This window comes from Spermophilus citellus (assembly GCF_964194105.1).
Source record: "Spermophilus citellus genome assembly, chromosome: 1".
Classification (NCBI taxonomy): Eukaryota; Metazoa; Chordata; class Mammalia; order Rodentia; family Sciuridae; genus Spermophilus; species Spermophilus citellus.
In genome coordinates this window covers 117,385,046-117,398,697 of record NC_138182.1, presented here as the reverse complement: position 1 = coordinate 117,398,697, position 13,652 = coordinate 117,385,046, and the positions used below count along the sequence as shown (strand labels likewise).

At 36.0% G+C, this 13,652-nt stretch overlaps 1 protein-coding gene and 1 pseudogene across 2 annotated transcripts in view; both read right to left on the bottom strand.

Moving 5' to 3' along the window:
* The window catches only part of LOC308647923 (olfactory receptor 2T3-like), a 668,743-nt pseudogene that overhangs the window by 259,086 nt on the left and 396,005 nt on the right, over positions 1-13,652 (bottom strand). The window lies entirely within an intron of this gene.
* On the bottom strand, positions 1,863-2,795 carry LOC308655857 (olfactory receptor 2L3-like; the record flags this gene model as incomplete). Its single annotated transcript, XM_081306201.1, has 1 exon — positions 1,863-2,795. The coding sequence occupies one exon, from the start codon at positions 2,793-2,795 to the stop codon at positions 1,863-1,865; it is 933 nt and encodes a 310-aa protein (XP_081162327.1).

Below are 13,652 nucleotides of genomic sequence, written 5' to 3'. Positions count from 1 at the left end.
CAAGCATGAAAAACTCCCAACTATTAAAAATGTCAGGCACAAATTTGGTGGCTGCTGTCCAAGACACCATAAAAAACAGTTTAGAATGGGACCCCAACCTGGGGACTTTCCCAAGGAGACCAATGGAGCTGCATCTTTGGGAAGTTTCCTTCAGAGAGGAATATGGCCCCATCATTTGTCTTATGTTTCCTTAACTCTTTTCACCTTCGATGAACAGGACCACCTCAGGACAAAGGCCAGGAAGACTAACAAATTCTATATTTGTTAAATTCATGATTTTGATCTGAAACGCCTAGGTTAATGTGTTTTTCTGATTACATTCTGCATTGTTCTGAGGCCAATTTATAAGGGTTAACTCTCAATCTAATAGGTTTTAAAAAAATAACCTATGAGGCTTTTGTTTATCTGTTTGTTTTGTGTAGGTGTACTGGTGTACTGTCCATCTACATGGATTGCTATGTCTATTGCTATATTTGGTACCAAAATTGACAAACAAGCTCATAAATTAAAATTTAAAAATGGATCCAAATACCTTTGGTTCAGATGATTTAAAAAGTTCAATTTAAACAGGGTAAATAAATAAGAGTACAAATTTGTTTAAACTTACTAATGCACAGTTTTGTTTCTAGGTGATCAAACAGTTGTGAATAAAATGTTAATGTCTATAAAGTATCTAATATCCATTGTCTCTAGGATTAGAGGACTCCACTCCTTTGCACTGAAGGAGGAGGTGCTGATAATCCTCATTTGTGTGGGAATAAGGGATTGGAAAGAATTTCTACAAGAACGACACACTTCTTGAGTGGTGACCCCAAGTACACACTGGAGTCAAGTATTGGGATGTAACGCTGGAGACAGGAACATCATGCAGTGAGCATAATACACCAGGCAGGCCATGGTCTGAGTCTCAGGAGAAATCCACCCCTAGATCCCATAATGTCAATGGGTATGGTAAAAAGGAGTGTTGGCACATCAGGCTGTCTGTGTGGGCAGAAAGAGAAGCACTGAGGGAGAAACCCTCTCAACTTGTACCCAATCCAGGAGACCTGCAAAAGAAAGGCTCCTTAAGTGCCACTGTTGTCACCAAGGGGGCCAAGCATGGAGGCATCAAACACTTCACACTTCCCCAGAAGAACTCTAGTACTGAGATTGGAGTGATCCAAAATTTTTGGGTTATTCTAAGCGAAAACATGAGAATAGAATTTTAAATAAACTGGAGCTATTATAATACTATGTTAAAATTTCTTTGATTCATATGAATAATTCTTAAATTACATGGTCTTTAAGATAGTAATAATGTTTACTCATTTTGATAAAGAAACTCCATACTGTGTCCCCAACATCCAAAATTCTGCTGACAGACATTTATGTGGGTTAAGATGTTGGCATGGCCTCCAGCCCCAATCACTCAGAAGACTGAGGCAGGAGGTTCTCTTGAGTCCAGGAGTTGGACGTCAACCTGGCGATGTAGTGCAAACCCTATCTCAGAAAAATTTGTGAGTGATCTTTGAAATTTAAAAAAAAAATCATACTTATTAATGGGATATGGATGAATTTATTTGATTCAAAAATTGTCATATATATGTTAGAGTATATAGAGAAGACAGGATTTAGCTGCTGATGGTTAAGAGCTAATGGTTCTATGGAGTGAGAGTAAAATTGGATAATATAAAATAATAAAGTCCTTATTTCAAATTACAAACATTAATAGAAAAATTTTGTACAGAGATGAGCAGTTTTCTTATATTCCAGATTATGTGTAGTCTCTTCATGATAGTCACAAAATTATATTTTCAGTTACCAACATTACTGAAAGAACTTGCAGATAATTCCTGGGGGATGAGGCAGAAAGTTTATCTACATTACACAGAACAGATTCTTTGAGTCAATCTGCTGAAAGCCCCCATCACCTCCTTGTTCCTCAGGCTGTAGATGATGGGGTTGAGCATTGGAGTGAGGATGGTGTAGAAGACAGCCAGAACCTTGTCCTCTGCTGGAGAGCGGAGGGATCTTGGGTGTAGGTAAGTGTAAGCAAAAGGTGCATAGTAGAAGGTCACCACAGTGAGGTGGGTGCTGCAGGTGGAGTAGGCCTTCTTTCTCCCCTCCCCTGAGTGCATATGGCAGATGGCAAGGAGAATACGACCATAGGAGCAAACAATTACAATGAATGGAAACACCAGAAAAAGTGTAGTGCTCACAAACACTGTGTACTCATAGACCCAGGTGTCCATGCAGGCCAGGGTCAACATGGCAGGGACATCACAGAAGAAATGATTGATGATCCTGGATCTACAGTAAGGGATATGGAGAGCATATATGGTGTGGGCACAGGAGTTGACAGAGCCCATCATCCAAGATCCCAATATCATGAGCACACAAATTCTTTTGTTCATGCGGATGGGATAGTGGAGAGGACAGCAAATTGCCACATAACGGTCATAGGCCATAGATGTCAACAATAGTGTTTCTGCACCTGCTAAAGTCAGGAAAAAGAAACTCTGAATCCCACATCCAATAAATGAGATAGACTTGTTTCCAAAGAGGAAAGCAGAAGCCATCTTAGGAACAATTGTGGAGATGTAGCTTAGGTCAATGAGGGAGAGCTGACTAAGCAGGAAATACATGGGTGTGTGGAGATGGATATCCAGGAGGATGAGAAGGGTCATGGTCAGGTTGCCTATTAGAGCCATTAGGAAGATGAGAGCAATGAAAATGAAGAGGAAAAGGCCACTTGTTGATGATGGGAACAATCCCAATAAAATGAAATCAGTTGATGTTTGATTGTAATATTCCATATAGGACTCATATGGTTTATCCTAAAGGAAGATACAAAAATTAGTTAGGTCCAATACATTCTATGAAGCTGATTTGGATAAATTCCTTAGTGTAATTAGACTCTGTGGCTTATTCATAAAATGTATGCCTCTTAAACAAAGAACCAGTGTTACTTACTTATAAAAAAATCTAATATTCTTCCTTAGAGATGGGTACTTTCTGAGACAGCAATTTATTATAAAAATATTTTGTGAGAAATCTGAAAATTTATTGAACAAAAATATTTGTGTTTCAACTTCTTAGTATGTATGCTTTATGGTTGCCCACAAACTTATAACTTATCCAAGTCAGAAGGTACACTCAAACTACAGGCATAGAAAATTCATGTAAATGCACAAATGTAGGTTTATAAATAAAAACATGTTAAAACCCTCACAGTATGACTCATTTCTTCCATATTTATTGCTTAAGACTTAAGTCTAAAATTTTAGATTTGTTTCTCATGGTAAAGATTTTTTGTTTCTTCTTGAGTAAGATTTGAACAATAAATTCATTAGCAAATTCTTTTAAATTAATAATTATCATTTGGTTTTCTGTTCAGAAATCTAGACTAGATTATTATATGGAAGATTGCAAATTAGAGGAAGGATGCACTTCCCAGAATTTACTTTGTACCTGCCCAAATAGTGGGATGACTGCTCCATAGAAAGGTGAGTGACTAAGGGAACTTGTTGAAACATACACTGAAGTGTAAAGGAAACATTGTACAACACAGAGATTCAGGCAGTTCAAAGACAATGTAAGAAATAATATGCTAGAGATGCACCAAATTGATTGGTAGCAGCAGGTAGCAGTTGCACCTGCTGAGGGGAGGGATAGAATACAGAAAGAAAGGACATTGTGATGGATAAAGTAAGAATATTAGAATAATTGCCTTGAGAGGAGATGTGGAATAGAGAAGGAGCTTAACTTAATGGTCCCAGTGTTGGTGGGGAAGTTGTTCGGGAAAACCAACTAAAAACCACTCTACCCATGTGTAGATAGCTCATCCAGGAACCAGGATCACCAGTGTGGAAACTGGTGGCCAAATTTGGAAACATCTGTAAGTGCTGCATGTGAGCACTTTGATGCAGCTTGTAAAAGAAGTTGGCAGCAGTCACCAGTTAAGGTCCTCAGAATATGTCTGAAACAGAGTGACTGAAATATGTACTAAGAAAATTCCATGTGGAGTATTAGAAGCTCCAGATATCAAGGAAATTTAGTGCACCATTTGTTGTTGATGCCCCTTAAGAGCTATTGGGAAGATGTCTGTAAGAGTCACACAGGTGCATCTGCACTCCAGGGCACATACCCAACAATTTATATTCATAACAGTTAATATAAAATCTGTGGAGTGTTAGTTCCTATGCCCTAGTTTTGCCATGGCCCCACAAATCCAGGTGTTTAGCAAAGTTCAATATCCCCCCAGACATAGTGGGGTGGGACCAAATCTCAAACACTCATCCCAATCCAGGCAAGACCAAAGCTCAACTATTGGCACTTCTGATTCAGAACTCTGTACAGCCTGCTACAGTAGAGACACAGTTACTCAACATCCCCTAGTCTATTGCACCCTGCACAGGGAGACAGAGAGGTGACAGTTACTACAACTAGTTTTGGCTTCCAGAAACAAAGGCTGTTAGCTGAATGAGGAGTACAAAAATAATTAAATTTTAAAAAGCTTATGCCTTGACTTAAGGCTTACAGAGCCAAAAGTTAATATAAGGTCTCGCCCATGTCCCGTGTGAGCAGTGGGAATGGGGTTCCCCTTGGGTGCAATGGGAGGTCTGAGAAATAAAACCTAGGAAAATTAAAAAGGTGAAAAAAACACAGAAAAAAAAGGGAATTTCAAAGCAGGGGCAGGACAGGGAAGCTGATCAGGCAGATGGAGCTTCTAGACAAAACAGAGGCCATGCCTGCTTTATTTATATCAGGGAACATCAAAGAGATTCTGTACAATGTTCTCTTCTAATAATGGTTAAAGGTGGGCAGTTTGTTCCTAATGTGTTACGCCCATGTCCAGAGCTACTATGAGGAGCCTTCCTAGCAGAGTGGCGGGGAAGGTCACAGGCCTTGGGCAATCTATTGCTGGGGGAGAGCCACGGAAAGTTCCCAGTGCCAGACCTCACTCTCCCTGGCTTCCACACTGAAAGAAGTTCCTCATGCATTTCATGGATGGCTTCCCACAATAAAAAATAAAAATCTACAACTGTGCACAGTTTTAACCACCTAAGCAAAAACAAGCTCCTCACTTCTCATTAAGGCTTTCTTATATCACTTCTTTTCTCATCTCTTTTTACTGTTTTGTTCTATGTATTCCCTCATATTTTTTTTTTACTTTTTAAATACATTTTAACTATCAAAAAATTTTCAAGTATCATTTTGTTGTATTTTATTCTTTTTTTTCCACTGAACAAAATTCCATTTGTGTGTGGAGATGGGTGAGTGTATGTTTTCTCACCTCGTACATACATTAAAATATATATGTATATGTGAGGATATATATATATACATATATATATATATATATATATATATATATTATACATATGTGAATGTATATATTATGGGTTCAAGGTGTTTTAATCTGGCATTTACTTTTTTTTGATACCTTGGTTTTTGTCCCTCTTCTTGCAACTTGACTATTTCCTAATTAATGGATCAATTTTCCTGTTTCCTTTTCCTCTCTTTATTTTTCATTACTTTTAAATTTTATTCCTTTTTCTTCCAGATGCCATCTGCTACCTATCTCTTGCCTTTATTCTGTACACTTTTTAAGGTATTCTAGTCTTCTTCTTGCCTTCCTATCCTATTTTCTCTTTACTCACAAAATTCAAATCTCTGTGATAGAATTACAAATAAATTATATGCCTAACCTATTAGTATTTTTGTAGTTATTAATTCAGTGAACAACATAGTAGCAACCTGCTATTTAATTTCTGATCTAGTTCACAGATTTTATTGTTGATACTGATGTTAAACAGTAACCTCATCATTTCTATACAAATGGCAATTAGTATTACAGAAGATATTTATCTTGAGGCTGTACATCTGTTACTAATGTTAGCGCTCTTCCTGGTACCACTTTCTACCAACAGGGCCTGGAGAGTGATTAGAATATGTTACAGAGTAGAGATCCTGCAGCTGAATAGTACTCAAAACTCAGCCAAGTAAAAGTGGATCTTACCCCATACAGATCTAACCACATATGAGATCAACATTATTTCAACACATAGAATTGGGGAGCCTACAATCACAAACTAATAATCAATCCAAGGAGGAACAACCCCAAAAGGTTTCAGATCACACTCCTGAACATATACTTGTATGTGGATGAATTCTGAAACAAACAAACAAACAACAAAAAAACACAAAAAAGGACACCCATATTAAAGAAGGGGAATCAAATTCAGATGAAGCCCAAGTCCAAGACCTTTGAACATATGAAAAAAAAGACAAATAAATCTCATCCCTAAATTCACAATTCACTAACAAAAGATCCTACAGATGGATTAAATCCAGAGAAATAATATAAAAATGATTATTAAAATGTTCTATGAATTAAAAGAACAAGTACAGGAGATGAAACACTACTTCAATAAAGCATAGAGATGATAAAAATCAACAAATGATACCAGTAAATGAAACAATGAATAAAATTAAAAATCACTTGAAAGCCTCACTAACAAATTAGATTGCATAGAAAATAGAACATCAGCCCTTGCAGACAGAACCTCAGGCCTTGAAGACAGTCTACATGAACTAGAATACTCAGTATGCAATAAAGGAAAAAAAAAGAACATAATCAAAATAAAAAAAGAAGTCTGGGTAAACATCAAGAGACCAAACCTGAGAGTCATTGGGCAGGAGAGAACATGAATATTCACTCTAAAGGCAGTAAGAGTATTTTCAATAAGATCATAACACTCACCGTTTCAGAAATGAAATACACACCCTCATGTATGGTCTATCCAGGAAACCAAATAGACCAATCAGAAAAAAAGTCCTTCATGACACATCATAATAAAAAGTTCTAGCATAGAAAATAAGGAAAGAATATTAAAAGCTGCAAGAGAGAAACATCAGGCACATTTAGAGAAAAATCAATAGGGCTCACTTCTGACTTCTCAAGTCAGATCCTAAAATAAAGGAGATCCTAGAATAAGGTATTCCAATCATTAAAAGAAAAGAATTGCCAGACAAGATTCCTATATCCAGAAAAGCTCTCTTTCAAAATCAATGTGGAAATGAAAACTTTCCATTATAAGGATAAACTAAAAGAGTTCATAATCACTAAACCAGCACTATAAAGAATACTCAAAGATAAACTGCACAGAGGAATCTAAAACAAATCCCAAAGCTCCAAAATAGACACCAATCACTAGAACAACCAACTAAATGTAAATCAAGACAAAATTAAGCATAACACATCAAAAAGACAGAAAATATAAAAACATATCCAAAATAATCCTGAATATAAATGGCCTAAAATGCATAATTACAAGACAAAGATTACCAAAATGCATCCAAAAACAAGATATGACTATATGCTATTTTCAAAAGACTGTCTCACAGGCAAAGACAACAATTGGCTGAAGGTAAGAACATAGGAAAATTATCTGCAAATGAAGCCCCCAACAAGCAGGAGTAGTTATTCTCATATATGACAAAGCATATTTTAAGAAAAAAATATGAGAAGATATAAAGAAAGCCATTACATCCTGGTAAAGATAATAATCCAACAAGAAGATACAAAATAGTAAATACATGTACCACAAATATCACTGTTTATAATTACACACATACACACACACACACACACACAAATGCACACACACAAGTTCTTGATATTCTCACAGATAAACCCGAATACAACCATACAATGATTTTAACACACCCTTATCATCAATAGACAGGTCATCCAAACAGGCATTTCTGACTTATATAATACTACCAATCAAATGGACTTAATACATATACAGTATATTTAATCTCATAACAGATGAATTTGTGTTTTTCTCAGCAGCTCATGAAATATTTTCCAAAACAGTCCATATTCTAGGTCACAATGTAAGTCTTAGAATATAGAAAAAAAGGATAGAATTCTGTACCTCTTGTCAGATCATAATGGAAAGAAACTAGAAATTACATCAAGAAAAATAATTAAAAAACATATAAACATAGAGAGGAGTGATTCTATTTTCAATGAAGAATTGATAATAGAAGAAATGAGAGAAGAAATCAATAAATTATAAGAAACAAACGTAACCGACGTGATTGTGCAATCTGCATTTGGGGTAAAATTGGGGGTTCATAACCCACTTCAATCTAATGTATGAAATATGATATGTCAAGAGCTTTGTAATGTTGTGAACAACCAATAAAAAAAAAGAAACAAACAAGAATAAATACACTACACATGAAAACCTCTGGGACAGTATAAAAGCAGTTCTAAGTGGAAAATTTATACCACTGTGTGCCTACATTTAAAGTATAGACATTCCTAGTTAATAAACTTGTTGTTCAATCTTGAGGACTTAGAAAGGAAGAATAATAAAAAATAAGTAGACAAGAGAAAATAATTGAGATTGAAGGAAAAATTAAATTCTGAATAAAATATATAGGATAATGTAATAATTTGGTTCTTGGGAAAGGTTATTAATATCGATATACTTCTAGAAAGAGAAGATGCACATAGGAAAAATCGAGGATAAACAAGAGATTTCAGAACGGACACTTCTTAAATCCAGAGGATCACTAGAAACTTTTTGGAAATTTCATACTCAATTAAACTGGAAAATATAGAAGACATTTACAAATTTCTAGACATGTATAGTATGTCCAAATTAAACCATAAGGATAAAGAAAACATAAATACACAAGTACCCAGTAAGGAAATTGAAAGAGCAATTGTAATCCTTCCAAAAATGAAAAGGTGAGGAACAATTGGATCTGCAGCTGAGTTCTAGCAGACTCTTCAGAGGAACTAATATCTTTCTTTCTCAATCCTTCAAGAAATTGAAAGAAACACTCTCCAACACTGTCCATGAAATCAATATTATCCTGATACCAAAACCAGACAGACACATCAAGGAAAGAAAATTACAGACCAATGTTCTCATGAGTAGAGATGAAAAAATTCGTAATAAACTATTAGCAAACATTCAAACACACAATAGAAAGGTAATACACCACAATCAAGAGGGTTTTTCATCACAGGGATGCAAGATTGGTTTGACATAGCAAACCACTTAAATTGAATAAAGAATAAGTATCATACAATCATCTCCATAGATGCAAAATCTGTTTGATAAACACCCATTCATATTAAAAATGCTGGAAAAACTAGGCATAGAAGGATTTGTCTCAGTACTGTAAACAAATCCATAGCCAGCATCATACCAAATGGAGAAAAACTAAAAGTATTTTCTCTAAAATCACAAAAGAAATGCACATAAAACTCAAAGAGACACTAATTTCAATCCACTTGGAAAGTTAATCAAGAAAGAAAGCAGAGAATATATTTTGACAAAGGTGCAGAGAAATTAGAAACATCCTTGTTTTTGCAGCAATGTGAAAAGGCCTTGTTCTTGAGTAAAAACAACTTATTGACTCTTTGAAACATTAAGCCTGCTATCATTAAGTGATCAAGTTCTTCCACCTCTGAGATGCACCTCAAGAAAGCAGAGCAGATACTAAAGAGCAGTCTGGACTCCATGTCTACCCTCAGGAGAGATGATGAGCAGAATGGGGTGGCTGCACTCAGTGGAAATCATTCAGGGCTTCAGAGGAGAGCAGGTGGCACATACAGCCACAGGGACAAATGTCAGCAGCATCAGATCTGATGTCTGACCTTGTGAAACACAGCTGTCAGTTCAGCACCTTCATTAACCATGTTACAGTTTGACAAAATAACACTTACCATGTAGTAGTATGTAAATAAAAAGCCTGTGTCTCACAGGAGAGCACCTTTCAACACGGTGCATTTGCTTCAATGATGTGAGGAGGACATTTATTCTTATTTAAAAATGAATCCTGTTGGTATATTTTGAAAATTTAAGTTTTAGCCACCTAAAGAGTTATAAGAAATTTATTTGCAGCCCATGTTATAATATTTTCACTTGATTTCATTTTCTTAAGATCCCCTAAAAGTTGTTCAGTCTTGACCCCAGTACTGATGACCTGCAAACAGGAGGAAAGAGCAGGTATCCAAAGGTTTCATAGTAAGTAGAAGAATGGAGGCTCAAATCTGCAGCCTGCCCTGCATGGAAGAAAGGTCAGATGATGGGTTTGTTTTGATTGTTGTCTCATATTGGCCCCTTGAATGTAGTAAGGTTTATTCCTGTATGCAATATAGGTTAAACCCAACAACAGGACCTTTGTATAGATATTCCATTTAACAATGACATAACTGAGATTCAGGGACTTTCAGTGAACTTTCCCAGACTTCCAGCTACGAAGTCCATATACACATGCATGAAATCACATATAATTTACACATGTGAACACACAGGTGATACTAAAAAGCACAAAGATGTATTACATTATTTAAAAAAATCAATCATGTAAGCTTTTGATAACTGTCAGGTATATCTTTCAGTCTAGCCATGTTTGTTTAGGTAATGAATCAAAAAATAATAGTTGCTCAGTTTTTAATCACAAAATATTACAAAAGAACAAAGAAATAAAATTTATTAATTTAGAAATTGCATACAAGTAGCAAACTGTAGAGAAAAAAATATGAGAGACTTCCTTAATCACATATGGAGATATCCTAGTGTTGAAAATTGAACCTTTTCCGTTTCTTGTATGACCTGTTTTATGCTTCTTTCATTTGACCTTGCAAGCATTGTAAATATCTTCAGAGAAATATGGTTTTAAGAGTCTGTACTTGAGAATTTGTATTATTCACAATAACAAATTGTGCTCCAATAGGAGACGTGCTGACAGAAACACCTGAAAATGCTCTTTCCTATGTAAAATTAGTTGAGTGTGTGTGTATTTAGCATATTGATTGAATCTCTCTAAGGGATCCCTGTTTCAAAATTAATGATGTGTTTCCTTCTTTGACAGAGTGCCTTATTTCATTACAGAGACCTCTTTTTCTTCTGCTTCTATTCAAAGTTGAAAGTGAGATACTGAAAAATGCATCTTCTTAGTGATTTGTGAATTAATAAATAAATATTTCTCAAATGTTCCTGATTGTTATAATGAATAATGGAACCACAGATTTGATGATCTTGTCATGAGACAGGACCTGGGCACACTGTTGTGGACCAAGGGGGAGGGTCCTGCAGAATCCAGATAAGGCAGCATTCACTGATCCTGATAATTCCCCTATACTCTCTTTCCTTTGGTCAAAATTATTCTCAATAATGGTTCATTACAAAATAAGGCTAATTTTATAATGTTTGTTCTAATTAATGGCATCAGTTTGGCAAGAATGAGAATTTACCCTCCAAAAAAGCTTTTTTAACTTGGCTGTGCAGGTAGTTTTCTAGGTTATCTTGACTTTTTTAAGCCTCTAAATACAATGAACTGACAGAGACAGATTTTTATATCTAAGTAAAAAATAAGAAAAAAAAGGATGCCTTGAATCTTTGTAACACCCTCGCCCATGCTTTGCAGAGGTTGGAATCACTTCTCTTCTTCATCTGAGATACCCTGAGGGTCCTGACCTTGCAGGGTAAACCAGGAGCCAGGTCCCTTTTACTGGGAAGATTTAGATTATGGATTCCATAGAACCACAGTCGGTTTTTAAGAAAGCTGGTTGCAGCTGCATCTGTAAATGTACAAGAACAATTTTGCATCACCTCAGTTATTTAGAGTTCATAGCTTTGTGCAATGACTCTCCTGAAATCTCTGACAACACTAAAAAGTGTCCCTTGGTTTCTGGACACAGATTATACTCAGAGTGTCCCTGCAGGGGTTCTGTAAGATGTTTCTTCCTTTGTGTGTGTCCACAGCAGAGTCTACTAAGGAAAGGAGAGAGGGTGTGCTGACATAGGAACAACTGATCTCAAGGAAGATTTAAATAATATGAATTTTCAGCTGTTCAGAAGGGTATAAAGTTGGAGAATCATGTTTTATAGAGGAGAAAAATGTCCAGGACACCTAGTGAATATTTGTTTCTGTGTTTCCAAGTGATATAGCCCCATGATTTTCCACAATATTGAATCACCATTAATAGATAAATAGGAAGTAGGTAGACAGGTATTTTCATGAATAGATTAAAACTAATTTTGAGATTATATCCTTTGAATTTTGTTTTGCAGTGAGGTTGGTTTTGTTTTCCTTCATTTTTCAACTTCATGGGAAAATGCCTTTAGTTTTTAAGTTAATCTAATTCTGTCCCTTCCCTTGAAAGAAATGTCCACATGTTTGGCAAATGTAATAGTAGAGGTTATACTTCATAAATGGAAGAGAAGTTGGATGAATTCATACAAGCTGTCTCTTTGAAAATTCATGTGAATATCTTGGACCTGAAGCTAAAAGTTTTGAATCTCCATCACTGACATTGTGCAAATATCAACATAATTATCATCATATATATCCGTATGCTGTCATCAACTCACACTGAGTTCAAATTGTTTTTGAAAACTGTGCTAATTTGATTCTCAATTTTTTCTTTTTTGCTAGTGTACATATTATTATTGTTATTTTGTAAAATTTTGTGTTTTTAAAGAAAAATTTTTAAAAGAGCAAGTTGCAAAAGTTGAGAGCACCAAAACTCACAATTAACACAGATGCGCTTTACAGACAAAATCTTAATAGCCTTAACACAGATGCAAATCACAAATTTACCTGCATTTTTTTCCATTGTGTCCTTTACTTTAAAAGAGCAGGTCAGTCTTCCAAGCACTGGTAATTCTAACCATTGTCAATTTGCTGAAACTACAAGGGTTACTTTAAATTTTCATATAAAATCAACACTGGTAGTTTCCAGGTTTTTAATTGGATAAAAGTGAAATCACAGAAGGTAATTTAGCAAGCAGAAAACAGCAATAAGATGAAAAAGAAAGTTATGCAATCAATTGTCACTATGGCAAAAGCAAACCAACTTAAAGCAAAAACCAAGTAAAGGAAAATCCAAGTGAGAAATGGGACATCACCTCCTTACTGTGAACTTGGGATCTGGGGGCCTAGTTAGTCTCCAGCTTCACTTGCCACCAGAAGCTTCCTCCCAGGTGTCATGGGCTGCCCCTTCCATTACCTCACCTCCCTTCCCTTCCTGACAATGGATTTATCAATTAGCTCAAAATCACTTACTCTTTTCTGTGTTTCATGCCCAGGATTTCCACTACACAACACTATTAAAAGTAGAGCTCCTGACCTCAAAGTCAACTTCAAGTCCATTTCTGAAGCAAAGTTCTCCCAGGTAATACACAAAAATAAAAAACTAAATAGGCTCATACCTTTTATGGCCTGAGCACACTTACTCACTCACTGCCTTGCTGAGCAATGTGTCCTGAAGTCATCCACCAACAAAGTCATTTTTCTGAGTAAACTGCTTGAATATTTTTGAAATGAATATTTTTATCACTCCTCTCCCACTTCACTCCATGGAGACCTCCGTGGAGACTAAGGAGCAGCCAGGGGACAGCCTCCTGTGTGTTGAGGGTAATGATTTGCTTCTCTTGATGAGGGTGTCCCTGAGATGTGGACAACAGAGGCCACATCAGTAATGACACAAGAGGGCCTCAGTCAAGGGCTGCTGTGGTGTGGCAAGGAAGAAAGGTCTTCATTCAGATCGCCACAATGTTGCTCAATGCCTGGTAGTTTCTGAAATCTGTATTTCATGTGTTGTTATTCAATATATGCACAGTAATGGCACATAG